The sequence below is a fragment of the Pieris rapae genome, chromosome 4, assembly GCF_905147795.1.
Source record: "Pieris rapae chromosome 4, ilPieRapa1.1, whole genome shotgun sequence".
NCBI lineage: Eukaryota > Metazoa > Arthropoda > Insecta > Lepidoptera > Pieridae > Pieris > Pieris rapae.
The window spans coordinates 8,064,250-8,088,148 of record NC_059512.1 but is presented as its reverse complement, the minus strand read 5'-3'; the positions used below and the strand labels follow the sequence as shown (position 1 = coordinate 8,088,148).

General features: G+C 32.6%; 1 protein-coding gene and 1 long non-coding RNA gene across 7 annotated transcripts in view; one reads left to right on the top strand and one right to left on the bottom strand.

The window, feature by feature from the left end:
• Positions 1 to 13,208: 13,208 nt before the first annotated feature.
• LOC123689157 lies at positions 13,209 to 15,813 on the bottom strand. Its single transcript, XR_006750195.1, has 3 exons — positions 15,388 to 15,813; positions 13,770 to 14,065; positions 13,209 to 13,233 (listed from the first exon to the last, which is right to left on the bottom strand). It is a non-coding gene; the product is annotated as an uncharacterized LOC123689157 (long non-coding RNA).
• Positions 15,814 to 17,145: 1,332 nt separating this feature from the next.
• Positions 17,146 to 23,899, top strand: part of LOC111003058 (collagen alpha-1(XVIII) chain) — a 122,255-nt gene continuing 115,501 nt past the window's right edge. For all 6 annotated transcript variants that reach the window (XM_045627972.1, XM_022273414.2, XM_022273415.2 and 3 more), the window contains exon 1: positions 17,146 to 17,300. In XM_045627972.1, coding sequence (XP_045483928.1) covers positions 17,278 to 17,300 — 23 coding nt within the window. In that variant the 5' untranslated portion in view covers positions 17,146 to 17,277. The remainder of the gene's footprint in view (positions 17,301 to 23,899) is intronic.

The window sequence follows — 23,899 nt, the reverse complement described above, 5'->3', positions numbered from 1 at the left end:
CATGGTAGATGTAATCAAAGACAATGAATACATCTAAATTTAAACTAAGACATTCATGATTACATGAAAGATATTAATATCAAGTTTGTTTTGAGAAATATTGATATTTGTGTTTGTGTTTTTATGTATAATTAACATAAGATAAATGGTTGGGTAAATAGTGACTCTTTTAGTAGAATTCATATAATTTATATATATATATATATATATATATATAAATTATATGATATATATATATATATATATATATATATATATATATATATACATATATTTACATAGTTTCATCGCTTCTTTAGCGAATAGAAACGCTTGTTTTTATGAAATTATTTTGAAAAATTTATTTTATTGTTATTTTCACAGGAGCTAGATCATAAAATACTTACAAAGAAGGTTTACTACGGGCGTATTTTAACGCATGACCAAAGAGTTTGAAAGGATAACAATAAAAACTTCAAAAAAGATTAAATGCAAGCATTAAAAGTACAGTGCTATAGAGTCCGTCCTTTTAGGGTTCTATTTATGCGTTTTAATTATTATTATCACGTAAGACAAGAGTATAGTGAAAACTTCAATTTTAAAATGTAAAGTAGCATAGACATCAGAATGGAAAAAGTGTTATTTGTTTGATTGTCAATTATATGTATGTGGTGAAGCTTCAGAATATTATAAAAACTTCTAAGGGATAAGAACGAAATTGGTCAAGCATATCTAGTGTATTCGCATGCACACGATAAGTAAAACACGTATTCCGTTCAGCCTAACATTCGAACAAAACGCCAGTTTCGTTCAGTTTCGTTTTAACTTCCTATTTAAAAAATGTGTTATACCACAGTAAAATCATCGGACAGCCTCACTGATGGGGTTCGTGCAAGTACCAACAATATCCTGATGCTTATAGCAAATAAGCCCGAATGTGCTGTTTTGAGACACTGGGTTCATATACATGCCCAAATACCGGGTGTCTGAAATCAACGTAGACTAATGAATTAAATATTTAAATAATTTAAATAATTTTACTAACATAGTTACAAGTTTTACTATACTAACAACATTTGGACTTATTAATTGGTCTGAAATAAATGATTTTTATTTATAAAAAATATGTAACATAATATAGATAATATTAACTAATTTAATACTTCATAAATCTGAGGTAAATAATGAATTTAACATGATTAATAGTTAAGTTAGTTAATGTCCTATAACCCCTAGGTGGGGCAGAGGGCGTCCACAGTGAGTCTCCATCGCGTTCGGTCTTGAGCCTCGTATTTCACCTCGCTCCAAGTCCTACCGGCTCTCTTTGCCTCGTCTGCTACTGTACGGCGCCAGGTTTGCTTGGGACGGCCACGCTTTCGCTTCCCTTGCGGGTTAGAATCAAGCGCCTGCTTGGGAAAATGATTGGGATCGAAGTGTATGACCTATCCAATTCCACTTGCTCCACTCCCAAAGTTGCTCGTTAGAGATTTTTTCAGGCCAGTAGATGCTCAGAATATCGCGAAGACGCGGTTGACGAAGACTTGAAGTCGGTGCCAGATCTCGTTGACGTTTCACACCCATAGAGCAGCACAGACTTGACGTTGGATCCGAATATTTTAATCTTGATTCGACGCGTCAACATCCGTGACTGCCATACAGGTCGAAGTTGTGCAAAGGTTTCTCGGGCCATTACCATGATTAATGATTATAAGAAATTACTTCCTAGATAAACACTTTGTAAGTTGTAATTCATTGGGCATTACACAGAAATTTTAGTGTGAGATTTACATTCCGATAGCAAGGCGATAACATAATATATCACTATCAATAATGATCGGAATATCAATGATATTTTGTTGCATAGTTCATTGTCACCGCTAATAAAAATAATGAGCTACAGGAAATCGTAAAAACGGGCAATTTGGACGTGTCGATTGATCTGCCGTTACGAAGAATAGATTATGAAAATTTTATAATGAAACTATAAAACTGGACCACCTACGTGATGTTAAACAATTGCAGTTTTATATTAGATAACATTAAATGCAAAAATACAAAATTTTGGCGACATTATAATCGTACAATCAATTGGATCGAACGAGTCATATATCTTTGTAAATGAAAAAAAGACGATATTTACCTATTTAAACCTATGTTTGCCTTTTAACGTTACGTTTAATATATGATGCTATTAATATTATACATACAGTATTACATAAGGTACCTCTTGCCCATTTGCCTCCTATTACATAAACAAAATGTCGCATGCCGCGAGAGGGCAGTATTAAAAAATGTATACTCTGATGATATTTAATAAATAGGGATTAGGGATATGACTACTGTGAAAAGTAGGAAATAATAAAAAAAAGTATACTTATTAGTAATTGAAACGCGTTCGAATACTTAATCAAACGATTTCCGCTCCCAGCTAATAAATTTGTTCAAGTTGCGTGGTGCGTGGCTGGAGGATTTTATGACACAATAAATTAGGGAAATAGTTCATATACCCAAGGAAGGACGGTTTTCCGCGGTGGTAATACCTGTGACAGTTGAGATAAGAGCGTACAAATTCTTAAAAGGCCGGCAACGCACTCGCGAGCCCTCTAGCATCGAGAGTGTCCATGGGCGGCGGTGTCACTTAACATCAGGTGAGCCTCCTGCCCGTTTGCCCCCTGTTCTATAAAAAAAAATAAAAAACAGTTAATATGTGTGTGCTGGGAACTGAAGGATTTCATACTACTATTATTAAGTAAATCCAATCAAATTCTCTATTGACTGAATTTTGCGATGGTCATTAAACATTAAATTAACCTTAATTTTTACTTAAATTACATTTAGTTCAAGGGATAGAGAAGTTTTTTGTTATAAATGTATCTTGTAAAATATATCAATGCCTCTTCATATCATTATTGATGAAGAAAATCCGATTGCACCATAATTTCAACATGTTTATATGATCCCAAAGAACGATCAGTCCTACGTCACGGCAGCTAAGCGCCATAAAATTTACGATTAAAATTAATCTGATGACTCGAGCAATTGTGTCATCGCACTTTACATACAAATTAAGTCTTATTAATGTGTATATAGATTGTAACAGTTTAATCAATTTTAATTACGTATTATTGACTTTAAGAAAACATTGGTCATCAATTCTTCGGGTATTGGGTGTATGTATATCAATCCTCCGTACGTGAAGCGATGATAGGTTCATAGATGATAGGACATATCAGTCTTCATTGATTTAAAAAAAAGTGCGTGAGCATAAAGTTAACATGTAAGAAGTGAAACTTCTTAGTAAATTAATTATTACTAAGGTAATAGCCCCAATAGATACGGGCTAATGATTATATAAATAAATAAAAAATCTGCGTTTCCTGCATAAGATGTTATGCGACTGAACTGCCATCTAAAGTTCTACTAACCAATACCGTGTATTTTTTCGCGATCTCCTTTTCTCACTCTCTCTCTCTCAATGGGTCTTAATCACTCTTCCCTTATCTTTGACATATTTTCGTGAAGTTTCATCTGTAAAAAAAATACGTTTCTTCTTCTTTATACTCTAGAGTCTATATGTTAATTATCTAATTCTTTTAATTATCTTAGTAAACGCGAGTGCGTTGCCGGCTTCTTAAGAATTGGTACGTCTTTTCTTGAAGGACCCTAAGTCGAATTGGTTAAATCATTAAATCCCTTTGTATTATTATTATATTCATGAAAGCAGTATTTCTTTTGTTAAATATCTCTGTCATGAAGCTTTTAATACCACTCCATGGCAGACAGAATCTTACAAAATGCAATGTTGTTAAAATATCATCTACAATATTCGTGATAGGAAGCCAAGTAATTTCCCTCTGTTTGAAAGGGCATATGAATTAAAATCATTTGTGTCATAAGTAAATACTGTCACTACACGTTCGTGAGGTCGCTTTGAGTAACAAAGGCTTTAATGTCACCACGTTTTCTATTCTTGTTCAGCTTAATGAGATTTCTCAATGTCCTATGTAGCAAGTTTATACTGTATTTATGAGAATCGCTAAATGCACATCATCTTGATTTATGGATTTAGAAAAACTTGGTGTCTCTCGCTTTCCAAGACATATACCTGTAAATACCACTTGTGTACAGTATAAAAGAGTGAGCAGTGTTGGCCTAGTGGCTTCAGCGTGCGACTCTCATCCCTGAGGTCGTTGGTTCGATCCCCGGCTGTGCACCAATGGAGTTTCTTTCTATGTGCGCATTTTACATTTGCTCAAACGGTGAAGGAAAACATCGTAAAGAAACCGACATATCTTAGACCCAATTAATCGACGACGTGTGTCAGGCACTGGAGGCTGATCACCTACTTGCCTAATAAATTTAAAAATGATCACGAAACATATTGACAAATCTGAGGCCAAAACCTAAAGAGGTTGTAGCGCCACATTTATTTTTATTTATAGTATAAAAGAGCGGTGATTTATTATAAAAATCTCGATATTTTAATTTAAATATGCTGTATATGGATCAAACATTTAAAAAGTAGTTGGTGGCGCCCTTTATTATCGCAGTTTTATATTTATTAAACAATCTTGTTTTCCGTAATCAAATATTTATCAACTTAAAAATAGTGTACCACTTTTAATTATTTATAAATTAGCGTTGATTCTTATACAAGAGTAAGGTAACATATGTACACTCATGAACGTCAAAAAAAAAAAGAAATATTAAATGAATCTAATTTTACATTTACTGCCAGTTCTCAAATCAAGGGAACGGAACGTAGAACGGAAGAGAAGAACTGGCAATAATTTGGGCAACAATGGAAATGTGTTTTTATTTATAAGATCAGGTTATTATCTCTTTTCAAATGACATTAAAAGTACTCACATAATTGTATGAAGTAATGATTTATTTGCATGATGTCGGTTACGCAACGTAGTATTGCATACAAAAATGTAAAGTAAAGTTTATGCTTTTTGTTATATTACGAAGAATCGGCTGTATCAAATCTGCTCTTAAAACCTCATTATTGCCATCCTTTAATATCGCCATTAACTTTTTGTCCACTTAACACACTTTGGCTAAGTACATTTGGGTACACTCTAGAGAATCTTGCGCCAAGACCGCACATAGGGTTATCATTGTTTATTCCTCATAGCCTAAACAAGGTATCCACTGTATCTTGAACCCTGACTTAATCGAGCGCTGTTATTTATAATCGCTATGAGGCACATATTAACCACATTTATGTAGTATTTTAAAGTATTTCCATAATTATAAAAGCATTGCCCATAAAATTTACAAAAATAAGCTTATCAGATAATTTTTACATTGATAAATCGATTACTTTGTGAATAAGAAAGTGCAAGCAAGGTGTCTTCTTAAATTGGGCGGTCTAAAGCTAGGAAGTAAATGTTTATGGCCTAGCATGCGCTTTTGATGTTCAATTTGCGTTATATTATACTCTTGAGCATACGTTTAACACCGTTATCATCACCTCAAATTGTCTAATGTTTAATGGAACGAATCCGAATACAACGAGGATATTATGTCAAAGACATCTCGTGTGGAGAAGGTATTTCTGCGTCGATTTTAATATAATCAAGTAGGTACTAACCTTCTGCCTAACAATAATTGTCTTCCTGACAATCATTGGGCCTTGGCCTCTATCATACATCATCGTTCCTCTTTCAACTGCGTCGGGTAGGTGCAGTTTTTAGAGTTAATTTGTAGAATCTTTCTACAAATTAACTAACTAGTATTGGTAAAACGTAGAAAGAACAAATATTAATGATTATAAACATATTTGACTTTGACGTTATAAATTACGAGCTCTGTGACATCTAATGACAGTCGTAATGATTAATTATATAATAATAAAAAGATTTGTACAAATACATAGTACAAAGCAAAGTAAATGATTTGCGAAGGGTAACTGGTAGAGTGTAAGTCCTTAGAGGAGGCCTATGTCTAAGGACAAGCTGTATAATAAAATAATAATACTAATAATTAATCGGCCGATTAATTATTAGTATTATTATTTTTATAGATAACTTCTTTAGTATATATACTTTTATGTACTTAATATGTAAATACAGCAATAAAGGCTTTATTATTTATTATTATACAAAGTACAAAGGAAAAGTTTAAACGAACTCTTATTACAATTGCCATTACCTGAGTGCAATTTGTGGCCTAGATTATAAAATCGAATGCATTTAATATGAAAATCATAGAGTAAAATATGTTTAATGGTGTCCGTATGTTCATTATACTTTTATTTAAAGAAGTAATATCATTAAGGTTATCCCTAAATTTTGTAACCCACACATGAATAGGGATTATCCTAATGATATTAATCTCTTTAAATAATTGAGGCCTCAGTAACGTTTACATTCATATAAATATTGTATCAACTAAAGATAACTATAACTAAAGAACAATTATGATGATTTATTTTCGATTACTTTTTGTTTCTTATAACCTGACTTCTTATCAACCAAAGCATTTTTTTAAATTGTCATTTGACAATGTTAATGACGATTTAATATTCGAATTTCAAAAATTCCATTCAGAGTCCAAATCTCAACGAAACCGGGCAACTGACATATGTACAATAAATCTGCAGTAAGTATTGTTTTTACGTATAAATATCGCAATATTTATAGCCATTAAAATCGTATTTTGTCTGAGTTTGTTCAAGGGATAATGCTTGCAAAAACTCTAAACGTTTTCACGAATAAAACAAATAATGTAAATTAAGAACGTCACTGTTTTCACTCAACTGGATTGGTTTTTTGTTTAATGTAATTTATTTGTCATTATTTATTTTGAGGTTGTGAAAATTATTTTTATAAATGCTGACGTGCAACCTTGTTTCTTCCAGGAAATGTAACATATTTCTGTTCCCAATATTATTTTAATTCAGAATGTTTATACGACTTCTGAATAATATTTTTTTAAAGTCCCAGAATCACACAATTAATAAGACTAATTTGATTAAGACACCTTTAACACAATTCAACATTTAAGTTCTAAATAAAACTGATCTAATCTTAATTTTCTACTAGAAAATTTTAAACTACTTTTTTTTATAAATTACACTCAATTGTCTTAATTAATGTTTTGATATGAGTGAATGTTATTATATATCTTTGACTATATATTTTTTTTATAGATCAGGGGGCAAACGGGCAGGAGGCTCATCTGATGTTAAGTGATAAATTTAAATGTAACATGTGATTTATAATTATAAGTTTAGTAAAATACATGTCTTTTCTTTTAACTGTCAAAGTTTTTAAAATTTGTTTTGGTTGGATTTAAAGTGGAGTTGTATTTTGGTGTATTCTGTACGATTATTCACAATAAGAAATGCTGCTTGCGTAAACAATAATTATAAATTGTGTAATAGAGCCGTGTTGTGATATGACCAGACGTATTTTCAGTTGAAATAATATTTTATTAAATAAAAAACAAAATACTCCTATTATCTTCCTTCCACGAAGTTTCTTGTATAATTTTTAGTAATATCCTATTCAATAATTCCACTGATTATAAAATATATTATAGTTATACTTCATATTAAAACGACATTGTTAATACCTACCTACACTTTCCTTTTACTTCTTGAAACATCTCAACGTTAAGTGACATGATAAAAATTATTTATTTTAACGTTTAGATGTTTGTAAAACCCTTTAAAATTATTTAGGAGTAATAAACAAATTTACTCTAATTATATAAGAATTACCTTTTCGAGTGAAACACTTAACATACACAAAGTATTTACATTAACCATTTCCTGTCTAATTTTGTTTGTTTACGTTAATTTCAGTGCCGTAACTCCATCTGAACGTCCCCTTGGGGTCGCTAACTGGAACGAAATTAAACGACAAAGCAATCGTGTTTTCTTTAAACATTAACGATTTTAATTACATTATGTTAATTTGTATATAAATTAGTAGGTAAAATGGAAATGGTATAATTGACACAGGTTTTGTTAGAGAAGTCTCGATTGGATATATATTAGAAGACGTTTGCTGCTATTTTTATATTATATAATTTAAAAAAGAAAACATCGGATTTTGCTAATATAAAAGACGGTTGGGTTTATTTCGTAAGATTTAAACTTGTGAAGTATTTCTAGTATACCCATTAGTTTCCACAGTAAAAATGTGTTCTTAAATTAAATTCAGAAATTCTAATTCTCAATTATTTTAAAAGGCGAATTACAAAATACATTGTTTTTAAATATAATTCCATTCTATAAAAGCTTTTAGGATATTCATTTAGACAGAATTTGCAACAGCTGTGCAATATCCGGGTGAAAAAAGACAATCAAAACAAAATATTGCTTGAAAAAGCATACATCAAAATAATGCCAATTTGCGAGCGATATTTCTACTATTCCTAAACTAAATGCAATATTATGAATACGACAGCGTTTTTATACCGTTATATTGTAAAAAAAATCATCATTAAACTGTTTGAGAATTTAGGTATTCATCCATGCCATATTAGGATATGGCCAGACCATTCCGCCATCTAAGAAAAAAATATATTATGCTCCTTTGTAGAGCTATTTTTTTTTAAATATTTGCTAAGATTTTTTTTAATAGAACATTAAAAAAAGGTAAGCGGACAGAAGACTTAACTGATATAGAGTGTTAACGCCGGCCATAGACACTCTCAATTCTAGAGAATAAGAATTATTTTAAAAACTGTTACAATTTTTCTTGAAGGATCTTAAGTCGGATGTTTTTTTAATAGAACATGGGGCAATCGGGCAGGAGGCTTAAATGTGTTAAAACTTTTCGAAGCTTCAAATTTGTAGTTGTAAGATAACTTTTTTTATCTTATAACTTCTTTTTAACTCGATTTTGTATTTCAAAATCTAGACATAAAACTAGGTTAATCTTTTATACATAGACCCAATTCAACCCAATAGTAAGCATCAATTACTTTTTTAATATCCATTTGAACTACAACAAATTCGTAGCCCACTGCGTCCCTGTGACACGTTTCAACGCGGCCACAGCAATCAAAGTTGTAATTAGCAGCTAGTGAAACAGCAAATTAAACGTCCTTTCATGTGACAAATTTACGTGAGATTGTCGCAGGGGGTCTATTTTCGAAGCTAATGACCGTATAACGAATTAAAATTTGAGCATAAGTGTCTACATTTGAGAAATTTATATTTACATTTGATAGATATAATATTACGTTAAATGCATTATTGTGATGCGATTTTTATTTATCAGTTTGTGTATGATTTTCTTCAGAAGGTAGTTTAAGACTATTATGATATAACTATCAAATCAAATAAAACCCAAACAAAGAAATTAAAGAACTAACTAGCTACTACTGGATCGGTAAAGCTGCAGTTTTGAAAGCCACCAATTAGCAGGAGATGGTAAAATTTTATCTAAAAAATAAACATATTTTTTTTGGAGTGGACCCCTTATCACTTAGGGGTTTGTAAAATAGATAGTAGTAGCTTGAGCTCAGAATAACTGAATATGGATAGAAAAATTCATAAAAATCGGTCAAACCGTGTCGAAGGGGTATGGGAACGAACTGTGACTCGAGAATTTTGTTGCTTTAGCTGATTAGCTGTTTATCTACATTTTAAAATGCTAGGCTAAGGCTGAAATCGTAATTTTCTTTTTTTAATCGTAAGGCTAAAAAATACGTCGTGATATATTTACCAGTACAATGGTATTGTGTCAAATTTGATTAACACACAATGTAACGGACACTTCTAAGTAAGCATTATAATGTAAATCCTATGGTAACGCAGTCATGTTGTGTTCTAATGATATATGCATCCGCTTAGATTGAATACGAATTCATTTGACTAGCATTAAGCTTTGACTGGAAATTTCGCCATGCACTAACACTTTCGCTCCATCTAATTTGGATAATTTTTATACACAATTTATTTGTAACATTGTGTTATTATTTTTTATTAAACAGATTTCTTTGTTTTATTGTAAAAGCTTTCTAAATTTCAGTTCTTCCTTGTCACTTAGTTATAATAGACACTGTATCTATTAATATTATGTAACACTGTATTTGTAAGTATAAAAAAACTCCATATATTTGTTTATATAAAAACGATATAAATACAAAATTTCACTAAAATTTACATTTGCACTTCTATTAATAAAATTGGTTTAAAAATTGTTTGGCAAAATCGCTATCTCCATTTAGTATTTTATACTTACCTGGTTTAATATCGTGCATATTGCCGATTTCATTTTCGTGTACGTGTTTATCGTATGAGTTGAGAATAGCACCCTGCGACGCGGTCATGTGGCCATTTCAAATATCTGGCGACGAAATTTGTGAAATTAGATACCCATCTCGTGTTTAGCTGTGACGGCTATCGGTTTTATGTTTTGTGGTCGTAATTAGGCAGGTAATTAGGCAAACAAATGTTGCTTTGTGGCCGACCCAGAACGAAATTGCTACATCATTTGTTTGAGAAATGAGGAGATTTTTACGTGGAATACGTACATATGTGTTTCTCGTTTGTTATAAATTGTATATTTATATGTATACTGTTTTGTATAAACATATTAATAATTGCATTTAGTAAATAGGTTTTTGAACTGTATGGCATATTATTTATTAAAACCTTAACATTATAATCAAACAAAAAATATTATTTTATTTACAATTTTCTAAACCTACAAATTAAAAAAAAACTTAATAAATAAAAATTTAAAAAATTTGGACCCTGCGGCAGTGAACAGCTGGCAGCATTTATTTGCTGCCTAGCGATACTTATTCGTTGTGCGAGGAAAGTACCAGCTCTGGGGATACCAGTACTATGTATCTATCAGGCGCCAACTTAAATCTTGATTTAGTTGCTGTGTTCTAAACCCATCCAACAAAACCGAAGTTGAGTAGAATATGGCCGGTCGGGAAAAATAACCTGTACTCTTTTGGCAATAGTGGCCATGGTGTCGAAGAATACTTCAAAGCCACAGACAGACACTTATGGGCACTACTTAGCGGAAGCCGAAGGCATTGCGAAGGGATTCAGGGTCTAAAATGTTGTCAGTGTTTGGCGAAGAATAAGAAATGATTTATTAAATATCAAACATATATCTCTATACTATTTTTTCCACTTACTGCTCATTAGCACTTTAGCCTTAAGTGCTAAATAATGATAAGTGGAAAAAATAGTACGCAAGAACAGAGTGTCTTAATACAGACGTAAGTAGTGTTATTGGACAATTTCTCATAAGACCGAAGAGTTGGCAGCTAACTCGGACAAAGAATTAGTCCTAACTAAAGTTGATATTCAAAGGCGGAAAGCTGCCAGTATCTTCGAAATCTTGCCTAAAGGGACTCCTTCTAATTATATATTTCAGTTATTACATTTTAGTTATTATATTAGAAGTATAGATTAACATTAACATGATTTTTAACCGAAGTGCTAATTTCTCATGTTAATATCTTTTTTAGTAAATAAGGTTAGTACTAATTAATTACTTATTAGTAATAGCCTAGGCAAGATCTTAATGTTAAATGAGGTCTTTTTGCAGAGACAGTTATAAAAAATATTATAAACACATTTATATTAAAGTGTACATTTACTTAGGAAGATATCCACCTTCAAAATTCCAATAACATTTTCAAATTAATATAATCTAAAATTTTAAGCTTTTCTTAATTTGAGCTTATGCTTAGCTGATATGCACTAAGTAAGGCGGTGGCAGCACTTTGTCACAACAGAAAAATCATATACATATATTATATTATATTTATATTGATAACTTTGCCTGTAACTATGCAAGTGAATTAGTAGATGCATTGTATGATTTATACATAATGTATAAGTGTCATCAAGAATAAAACAAAATAATTCCAATGCCATAAGACTAAAGCTGCCTTTATGGTGTCTCCTTAAAACTATACTATACTATACAACTTATTAAAATATCTATTGATTAAAGATCGAATGAACATTTACAAATCAATGACCTTTCTCTGCCTCAATGACCCGAGACGAGTCATTCATTTCATTTCTATTCATTGAAGTTTTGTTACGTAAATATTTACATTTCCCTTTCATTAAACATAATAGGCTATTTCGTGGGAGTAACATGTAACAGTGTAAAACGTCGGAACCCAAGAGTGGCATTATACTAATGATTGGCTTAACATTCTGAAAATTATCTAATACTAAGGGCCTGTTTCACAATGTATGGATAAAGTACCAAATAGCTATACAACATAAATTATTCGACAGATAAAAGTTCCGATTAAGATACTTGGCATTTCATGACGAATAGCGCTGTCTGACAGTCGTGAAATGCAAAAATAATATTTATCCTACCAATAAGTAACAAATAGCTTATTTGGAACTTATCCGGCCATTCTGAAATTATTGTATTTTAAATTAGTAATTTATTGTAATTCTAAATTTCTGTTTTATAATGTTATTATACATACGATTCTTACGTATGTTATGTAAAACTACCTGAATATAAATAAACGCCTAATAGTATCTTTGATTACATAAAATCGTTCAAAGTACAACGTAACAAATATGTATATATAGAAAGCTTTTCGTCGTTAAAAATCAACAGCTTTTACTCAATGTCGCTGAATAGTAAGTGGGCCTTTTGTACTTGACACGTGTCGTTTTTTGGTTGCTTCTTCTCGACTTTTTTGAGTATTTAATTGGTCATATATATAAAACATACATAAATGATTAGACAGCCATATCTATCACGACAGTCAAGCGTTGGGAATAGGAAAATTTGGCGAACAAAAATGAATTTAGGATTATTGTTAAAATATGTAATTAAAACTCATCATTCTACTAAATTATTTAATATACGCATTGTTTTGTATGCAAAAAGTATTTTAAAACGAACTAAAATAAATTTTGAATGTAGTATATATATAGTAAGAAATTAACAAATAAAATTACTAAAAATAACCAAATTAAATTACACGAAATTAACCACAATTTCAACAACAATAGTAACGTCCTATATCTAGTGCGAGCGTCGAAGAAGTGCGCCCGACCATACAGCGCGCCGTGCTTATATAGCCTGAAAACCAGTTTAGTCCAGTATACCCCACTGCTACACGTCACTTGACTTTTTACAGCTTATTCGGCCTCTCCTGACGACGGTGCGTCCTCGCCCGTGTGATGATAGGCAGGTTGGCATGTTGAAACTTGACCTGCTGATGACTCTTGTATCACGTGCGGTGGTTGTGGTGAAGGACTATCGTCATCATCAGCGCCACCTAAAAATTACATGATTTTTGTTATTATAACGTTAAATTAACATAACTTCATCGAAAGTAAGAGCGCATCCATTACTCTCGACACAACATTAGTTCATTTTTTTTTTTTACATAGCAAGAGCGTCTCCATTGCTATCAACAGTAAGAGTGACTCCATTACTGTACATCACACTAAGCAAGAGCGACTCCATTGCTTTAACAGTAAGAGCGACTCCATTACTGTACATCACACTAAGCAAGAGCGACTCCATTGCTTTAACAGTAAGAGCGACTCCATTACAGTACATCACACTAAGCAAGAGCGACTCCATTGCTTTAACAGTAAGAGCGACTCCATTACTGTACATCACACTAAGCAAGAGCGAATCCATTGCTATTGATAGTAAGAGCGACTCCATTACTATCACACAAGACTCCCGCAGGTCTTTACCAAAATAGGTACTACCTATATGATAAGCAGTCCTAATAAAATTACAGTTCTCTCAAACATTTATCAACATACATAAGTTTTGAAAAGGCAAGTAAAAATTACTTACTCTCAAAGAATGCGGCACACACATCAGGGGTCCATTCCCCGCGCCAGGGCAACATGTATTCCGCGGCAGCTTTACCATAAGAACCAGCGACTAATTTTAGTTCATATCTGTCCTGCGACAACGTCGCTAAAACCACATATGGTCCGCGCATACAGGAGTCTAGCTTACCAACAGCTTGGCACAAATGCAAAATCGCCGCCATTGAATTGCACACCCTTGCGAGTCAACCTCGCAATGCACGTCTTCATATCTTGACCATTGCTAATGACTCGGCATAGATACTCGATCTCCGTAGTCTGAAAGTTACATTTTTTTTTTTTTAATTAATGGAAAAGCCTGCCTGGGTCCCTTACCCTTACCCCCATCTCTGACACATCATGTAATGTACCTAAACCCTCTTCTATTGTTTTACTAGGTAATAATACGTCATATACACAATTACAACACACAAGGGCTCTGCCTAATCTATGTAAAATCGTAACGTATTTGATATAATTCGTTGATATACAACCTGTGCATTACCTAATTCTTATGGCATCTTTATGTACTCATAATGACCCTCAGGTGTTACGAATCTCGGGAGTGGTGTCGATTTTTTTATTTAATTTTATCTGGTGAAAGCCAGTAGCCATATCAAGGCAAATATAATAGGTAGCTTTATCTAGCCAATCAATATGGTCCTCAATTAACGGAAGCGGGTATTTCAACTGCCTTTGAGTTTTAAGTTTAAAGTCGACACAAAGCCTATCTGAATCGCTTTTTTTCTTTACAAATCTCTATCTCTAATTATTTATTGATTCAACACATCTTTCATGATATCTCTAACGCGTAATTTTTCATCATACGACATTTTATAAGGGCGGTAAACTATAACTAATTTAGCCTACCGCTCGACTCGGAACGCTGTCGAACAAAACAGTCCTCCGTTTTATGTCCTACCTTCTTTCAAAATGTGCAAATAATTTTGATATTAGAAAACTGCCTTTTATCTAAACTTGAATTGTTTGTAGATTGGGTCTCTGGTGCGGTTCCATACTTAGTTTTTTTTTAGGACACAAAATTTGTATATGACCAATTTCCCCAGATGAAAAACAGTTAATATTAGACTGAAAATTATCTCGTTTTCGGGAATTATCTCGCAAATTTGGCCTTTCAACGTGATTTTGTATTATAGAGCGCGGTTCTAGGGGCTTGGTATAAAATGAGAGGATTTTAACTAGGCCTACCGATGATAAATTAGCACTAGTCGCGGCGGCGCGAACTTGTGGGTCCTTAATACCCCAAATAACTACTGCGACAATTAACTCTTCACTCATTCCTCGTACAACACGCAATACGTGAGATAACTATCAGAGTCTGTTGTCATTACGTCGAATAAAATATTTGCTAAGTCTACTCGCTACGGAAAAAGCTATTTAAATTCTCTCAACTATGATCATTACTAAGCCACTCATTTAGCCACACTTTAGCATCCCCTTTCAAACAGTATCCAATCAGAGATACACACTCACGGTCATCCCAATAATTAGACAACCGCGCAGTCTTCCTGCTCACACCATATATCGAAATATTTGAAAGACGGATCAAAATTAGAAATATAAATGGAGTTAGATCTTACCAGAATTGTGCTCAACGCACTTACTAGTTTGTCGGTCACCTGATTAAGTACCAGATCAGTGCTTGACTCGCATGCGCTGCTTGAACTTGGCACCGGAGCGTTCTCAGTACCATTGTGCGAACCGTCAGTACCAGGTGGTAACGAGTGTCACTTAAGGAAGAAAGCAGCAAATCCGATGGTGTTGCGCATGTCGGTGCAAAGGGCCGATCCCCTCGCGGTGGTGTTGCTGGGCACAGTTGTGGTGACACCACTGGTGGACATGGCTCAGTCGCTTGCGTCGGTTGACGGTTTAATATCGACTGTAACGTTTCTTCAAGCCCAGAGACGGGCACACCGTCTTTTTTTTTTACGTGTTCACCGCCTACCCTCCATTATTTTTATTAAACGTATATCACTCGCGTTTCAAACTGACTAAAATAAAACCACGTGGGCGTTAATTTAAACTAATCAGAAATGAGAACGAATCCCACTACTGAAGTAAGAAATTAACAAATAAAATTACTAAAAATAACCAAATTAAATTACACGAAATTAACCACAATTTCAACAACAATAGTAACGTCCTATATCTAGTGCGAGCGTCGAAGAAGTGCGCCCGACCATACAGCGCGCCGTGCTTATATAGCCTGAAAACCAGTTTAGTCCAGTATACCCCACTGCTACACGTCACTTGACTTTTTACAGCTTATTATATATAAATTATTTTCATTTTATGTATAAGTAATTAGTAACCAGAGTCTATTGAATCTTACATGTTGATGGATTGTAAAATATCATAATTATTCAAAACATGGTTAAATGATAGTAGTTATAATAAATATGATAGTAGTAGCAGTAATTTATCTTTAACAGCATATAACGGTAAAACGTTTGTTATTTCTTAGGTAATTTGTAATATTCAATTCAATTTCAATTCGCTTTAGGGCCCTTCAATAAAGGAGCGTATCAATTCTTGAAAGCCCGACAACGCACTTTCAAGCGTTTGGCGAGTGTCGATGGGCGGCGTATTATATAATATCAGGTAAGCCTCCTGCTCATTTGCCTACTATGACATAAAAAAAGAGTTAAGGAAAATGCAATGGGGAATTGAGGAAAAATACAGAATGTAGCGTAGTGCAGGCAGAATTTTGCAACGTTCTTCATAATTATTAACGTTATTCAAACTTATTCAACTTTTTAAGGTCAGTATTTAGTGCTTAACATTAGTCGTCGACGTGACTGACAAACCAGTATCCAAAGGGTTTCCATTCAAGAAAGTGTTGAATGTTCTCAAGGAACAAAATTTATTCTAGCCAGAGCTCGAACACACGACCTCACTGTTGATTACACGTCTTACTTGGCCAACATCGCTCTTACATAGCACAATAAAAATGCCAAGTCATCAAAACATTCAAGCTGTTCCATCTCAGATTTTATCACACCGTATCTATTTCATAATCTTCGTAACAAATTTAATAAAGGCCTTAAATAATGTCCCGCGCCCCAAATCATCTTTTAAACCGTCGAAACGCTGGATTACGCAGCAAACTTTTCCAATATCTCTTCAATAACAATAGCTTTACGCCTCAGCCTTATCTGTACATCATATCTCGATCATTACTGCACTTTTCATACGAGAATAAACATATCCTAAGCTAAGATACAAAATCGTATCTAATTCGTTGTGTGAAAGTCTCTTTTTCCGTCTGACAACGTTTTGGAAGGGCGGACGTCGCCACGTGCACGGCGACTTGCGTTTAGACTTTAGTTCTTCGCGAACTGTGTAGGAGGTTAGTACGCTATACATTATGTCATGCGCTTTGACGAAAGCGTTATCTACCACGTGATTTTGACAAGACTTTGCCGGTTGATATGTTTGTGATTGTGTTGTGTATACAGATTTGACGGAATATGACCGCGATGGAAAATATAAGGTATTGTTATTTAGTCATTATTATTTTGTATTGAAGTATTTTTCTTTCTTCTTTGTTTTATTGATTTGTGCATGGTATACTTAGAGTTCCTTGTTACGTATGTCATAAGGGTCATTGTCCTTTGTGACCTAATGTTTCGGTACATATTCTCTGTTACAATATTTAGTCGGTAATAAGCTGGTACATCCTCATTGTTTATGGATATATATTAAGTTCTGCGCATGCTCGTTGCTATGTAAACAAACTTTATACTGAGATATCGTCAATATAAGTACTTTGAGTATATTATAAGACCGCGATTATTAAAATAACCGTAATTTAAAGGAGTTTAATTTTTTTTAATTACATTTTTGGGTCCCAATTCACGCAGACAATATGCTATCGTAGCAACAATTAATTTTAATTAAATATTTTTAGATAGACGTAACAATGTTATTAATATTTATATTTTTATAAATATTTGTAACTATTATTTATTGTTTAGAATTCCTATTCTAGATAATATGTGATTGTATTGTTAAAGAATGGTTTGTAAGTAAACAATACACGCGACTTCTTTTCTATTTGTATCTTCGTTTGTTTTTTTTAAAGTAATTTACGATAAAAGTTTTTATATGAAACGGGTAACATGTATTTTTTATATTATTTCGGCTTCAATATATAAATATATAAACTTTTATAAACGCTCAAATTTAAAGCTTAACCTTTAAAGAAAACTCGAAAAAATTTCCGAATTTTCGCTACGCTTTGAACTTTCGCAGTTGTTCACATTTTAATGCATTTTTGTTACACTTTGGATGTTTATTATATATACGAATGAAAAGTAACATTTTAGTATTGAATTATGTTCATATTGACGTCTACTCGTCAAACCTAACGTAAGCTTGTATCACATAATGTGTACATAATTTTCTTTTTACTTAATAACTTTTATATCCGATACTATTTCACTTTATTAAAGTCCTATCTATTATGTAGTGGAACGAAATGTATAGCAATTGACTTGAGTATATACAAATCCCTAATAATATGAGAAACGCTATTTTAAACGCTAATTATTAGTAATCATAACAATCAAATGTACAGTATTAAAATTTTTTTTCATCGTGCATATTAATATTTTAAAAAAATTAAAAGTTTGGTTTAGCAGTGTACATTTAACACTGGCAGTTTTAAATCAAGGAAAGATGTATGCATGTTCTTCACAATCAAATTACCAACAAAACCAATACCCTGATGGACGTAGATAACTAAATTTGGCGTATTTTGCTCATCATGTATTCATACTATCCTATCTTTCCTACTACTACCTAAAACTATCCATCTAGACACCTTTTATACACCAAAATTATGATGAAAGTTACTATTAATTCATGCAAGCAATTGTTTGCCTTATAGTCATTGAAACGTATCAGTAATATTATATTTTTAGAAGAGTATATATTATACGGATTTATATTTGAATTCTACCGATGGAAGGATTGGCTTGATGTTAAGTTAAATGAATGTGTAATAAATGTGTAAATATTACTGTAAAAGTGTAAGAACAGAAATAAAGCGACGTAAGAGAGTGTGTTTACTAGTAAGCATGAGTGAAATAATATTTATTTATTTATTTAATTATAAGTAATCTAACAGCTTATACTTATACATATTATAATACAAAATACTAAGACAATACAGAAAGCCAAATCAGATTACATAGATAAACAATTTAAGTATGTATAAAAATAGAAAACAAGCAAGCGCATTAAAAGACAAAGATACATTAAAAAAAAAAACAAAGAATAAAATTAAAAAACTGAAATTTGACATTTAAAAGCAAAAAATAATTTGAGGCAGTGTTGCCACAGAAAGTAGTTTAATCGAAATGTGTACTACCTGTGTTATATCTACTCCATAGATTTTACTTATACATTCACCCTTTTCTCCTGAGGAAGAGAACCGTGGGTCTTTACAAGGTACGGTCCTGCCATACTCCCTTTATCCACTTTCATGTCTGCTGACATGCTGGTTGGTTATGTGTACTTTTGAACTTTCCCTTCTAGAGAAGATACGTACAAGAATACGTCCTGGATTCAAGCCCAAGGATCCAAGTCTGCACGTACTTACATGTTTGCCTATAGGTATATATATACAAAATTAATGAAGTATTATTGTTTAATTACGAATTACGCCTCGACTACTTGATTCAAATGCGTTGCCAACCTATTCTAATTATCTGCATATGTATTGTAAGAGCTATATAAAATAAAAACATTTCATCAAATTCACAAAATTATGAGGTCAGAAATGAACTTACAGTGAGTTAAGTATAATGTACTGAACATTAATTAACCCATTTCAAGATAAAATAGTTCACGAAGTGCTACGAATAATTCATGACCCGGCGCACACTTGACCGGCTTTTAATTTTACGATACATAATAATATATGACTGCATATTCAATGGCATCTGGCTTTACATGCAGGAAGATAAAGCTCTATAGCTTTTCAGACACGATGGAAGTATAAATAGAAACAATTGTAATTTTTAAATTCATTTACGAATGAGTCCTAAAAAGCTCTCGTTAAGGGCTCTCATGCATTCTTTGTTGCATTAACAGTGTCATTTCTTCTTCCTCTTCTTCATGTAGTGCCTCTTCACTACTGGATGTTGGTGGTCAGCTCGTCATACTTCTCATTCTTCGCCAAGCGCATTAGCTGTTCTACGCCGTCATTGCGGAGAATTTAGTGTACTACAATTGACATAGAAGATATAGAAGAAGATGGATTCAATGCCACCCTTTAGTTGAAAAATATTATAAAATAAATATAATATGTGATCCGCTGTGAAATCGAACCCAATACCTAATGCATCCCGGTTAGTTTATACTTAAGATTACGAAATTTAACGCGAAACTTCACTTAATATAAATAGACTGCGCAACGATTTTCGGAAGCTGCGGGTGTTTATGGGATGCGGTGGTCATTTACTATTAAAAATAAAAGGTAAGAGTTTCACGATAACTATATCGTTAAACTCTAAAACGCACTGTATTTTTGTTAAGTAGGTATTAAAAATACAATGGCGCTAGAAGCTTTTTCGTCTGGGCCTTATATTTTTATATCGACATCCTTTGTTTGGTCAAATAGCCCTATGAGTAGTCTATAGAACAGCCTACTGTCCCTTACATTCCATTGAATTATTGTGTCAAACATATTATGACAAAACATCGTAAAGAAACACGATGTTTTCATCCTACGAGCGAGAGTACGTACCTTCATGTGACACCCAGCTCATGTATGGTGCGTAAACTTCTTGTAATAGAATATTAAAAAAAAGTTAAAGAAAACCTCAGTGATTTGTTATGTAAATCGGTAGCGTTGGACTGTCTTGTCTCTATATACATATAATCCGATCGATGTCATTCAAACAATCGCTTTCTGTCTACTAAGCGAGCATCGATTCATGCCCAGTACAATAACCTATGACAAAGTACGCTCAGAGACAAAAAGATAATCCAATGTTTTTGTTATTAAAATATTGATAAGGCATTTCAAGTATGTGTACATTGAGCTAAGAGTATTGGTGTCTTCAGCGTGCGACTCTCATACCTGAGGTCGTAGGTTCTACCCCGGCTGTACATAATGGTCTTTCTGTCTGTGTGTTTAACATTCGTACGAACGGTGAAGTTTACGGCCTGTGTCAGGCACAAGAGGCTGATTAATGCTGATGAGGACCTAAAAAGTTTGCTGAGCTACTGGTTTTTCTGTAACTTTACCTGTCATATTATTTGAATATTACAAACACTGCATTCATATGTCTGCTTCCACAAAGCACCGATAGCGGAAAACATTCTAAAGCATTCAACACGATGAATTTCCTGAAAATCAATTATATGTGTCAGACAAAGAGGAAATTCATAGGAAATATCATCATAGAAACAGGTCAATCTTCTTAGTTTCGCATAAAATAATAGCGCAGCCGGTTATATAGAATTTTATTGATTACATTGGTAATAACAGTGTGAATATAGCTATACAAATGCATTGAGTGTTCATATACTGGTACATGATCATTGCAAAAATCGATTATTTATTTCTAATGAACATCGATTTTTTATATTCTTTAATTTACTCTTAAACTTATTAAACACGCTATTCTGCGGGTACTATTGGTTGTTTAAGCGCTTTAGAAAGAGCTTAGCGTTTTATTACACAATAGACGAAGCGATAAACAGAGACATAAAATAATACATGCCTTTCAATATGAGTCTTAAATTGCTTTTAACTCCTATATATTTATTTATATTTTTCGAGTGTCATATTTTAAATTCTGTCCTGATCTCTGTTTACGTAAGTTTTAATTGCTTTGTTTTGTTCGATTGGTTTTGTCTATGATCCTTGTCTTATGAGGTTTTGCACTTCTTGAAAGCCTTATGTTCTTCTCTCAGCGGTTTCCTGGAAGAGATTGCTCGAGAGCGATAAGACCGCCAGTTGCCCTCTTTTTCATTTAATTATGTTAACTGTATTATATTTCTACCTATAGACCTAATCATGGCACGCTACTGGTGCCAAGCTGCGAGGAAAAACGTTAATAAAACGTAGTATATATTTATATGCATGTTTTCACCTTTATATTTTTGTACAGTCCTGTGTTTCGCCTAGGAGCACACTAGAATAAATAAGAAACATAAATATAGCTCAATTGGCGCTCACGTAAAAGTAACAAGACAGGCTCATATGTTCCAGAGTGGTTTTAACTCAGTAGGCTTTTACCGTCTACATTATAAATTACACTAATTTATATAGTCGAGTATCAACAATTGAGTCAAAACCGTGACATGACGTCAATTGACCGAGCGATGATTCAAGGTAATCGAGAAATGGGCTATAAGTAGGATGAAATTAATCTCGACTGCGAGTCAAGGTAGAGTAATGAACTTTTACGCTAACAACTCATTTTATTAATCAAATAAAAGTTTTATTGTATAGTAACGAGAAAATATTTGCTTTGAACGTTTATAAATCACGGTAGGAAAATATTTTGAGTTTGCAAACATTGACTTTAATTTAGCAAAGATGTTTTGTAGAACGAAAGATGAGTATTTTTTGTATAGAGCTGAGCATGACGAATTTCGTTGCGCTGTTTTGCTTTGACAATTAGACACGATCCGCAAAAAATTATCTGTAATAAGTGCTGAATCGAGTGATAATGTGTAAATTAATACTTATCGTTATCGTATTTTAATTTTAATGTTAGAACAAATTTAATGAAATCATAATGCACTGATGAAAATGGCATATTAATTCAATAAGTATTTTATTAGGCAACCTCAAAAATAATAAGCGAAAAATCTGGCGTAGGGTTCTTGTTTGCGTTAAATGTTTTTTTTTATTAATATATTTTTTTTATTACAAATAATCTCTACTGACATTGCATGACAAAATTGAGTTTATACCTTAATCAAGTTTAAAAATAATAGTAAAATAGTAAAAAATATTAGTACATTTTACTTTAAAATCCTTTATTAAAATCATTTGACCGCATTACTGATAGTCTATTAATAAGGCGTATCCACGCGTGAACGACCGACCCATACCGGCGCTTGTCTATTGACTACTGTCATTCTTTATTTATTTTATTATCTACGGAAGGCGTTCGAATTTTAAATTGTTGAATCCCCATGTGTTATGTTAAATGGATAATAATATACGGAAAGAAAGCATCTATAAATTATCTTCTTATGAATAGTACTTGTTACTTTAATTTAATAGTCATAAAAAACTTAAGTTGTATGTTTCTTGTAAAATCTATATTTTTCGCAATAAATAATAACAATGATTCGCAATCTATTGTAAGGAGACGTAAAGTCTCCAAGTAATAAACATCGTTTATTACAATTGCCCGATGTATTTTATAATTTACAACTTAGATGATATATTTAGGTTATTATGTTAGTGATAACAGCTGACTTCGTCTTATCAGTGAGAATGGTCAATATACTTGGCTTTATTATAAGATAAAAACTTTCGCCGTTTATTACCATACACAGAAGTTATTTATCATCTAATAACTGCAGAGCAGTCTAGTGGTTAGGCGTGCAACACTCAAACTCGAGGTCCTGCTTCGAAACCCGGCTTGTCTAAATCCAATTTCAATCAATACACCTTCTAAGACTAAGGAGGTTAGATGACTCATAAACGTTTTATTTAATAATATTTATTAGATAAATATATGTATAATACACTACGTACATTGGACTCTTAGTATTTGTTTCCATCTGATTCGTTGATATCTAAACAAATACATTGAGTTTTGGTAAAAAAAATAATTTATATTAATTTTTAAGCTGGAAATTCGCCTTTAAAAGTCTCCATGTAAATTATTGTTTAATATCCAATTAGTGATTATTAAAGAGATAAAATTATCATAAATTTTAAGCTTAATGAATCGCAAATTAAATACAAAAGCAGGTTAAATAAAATAACAAATTTAATACAAAAGCTCGTAACAAGGCAATAGATTCGATTTCAGACTACAACATATTCATCAGAAACCTTGTATGTAGAAAAAAAATGTTAACGATTTAAAAAGAAATGGTGATTTTCACCTG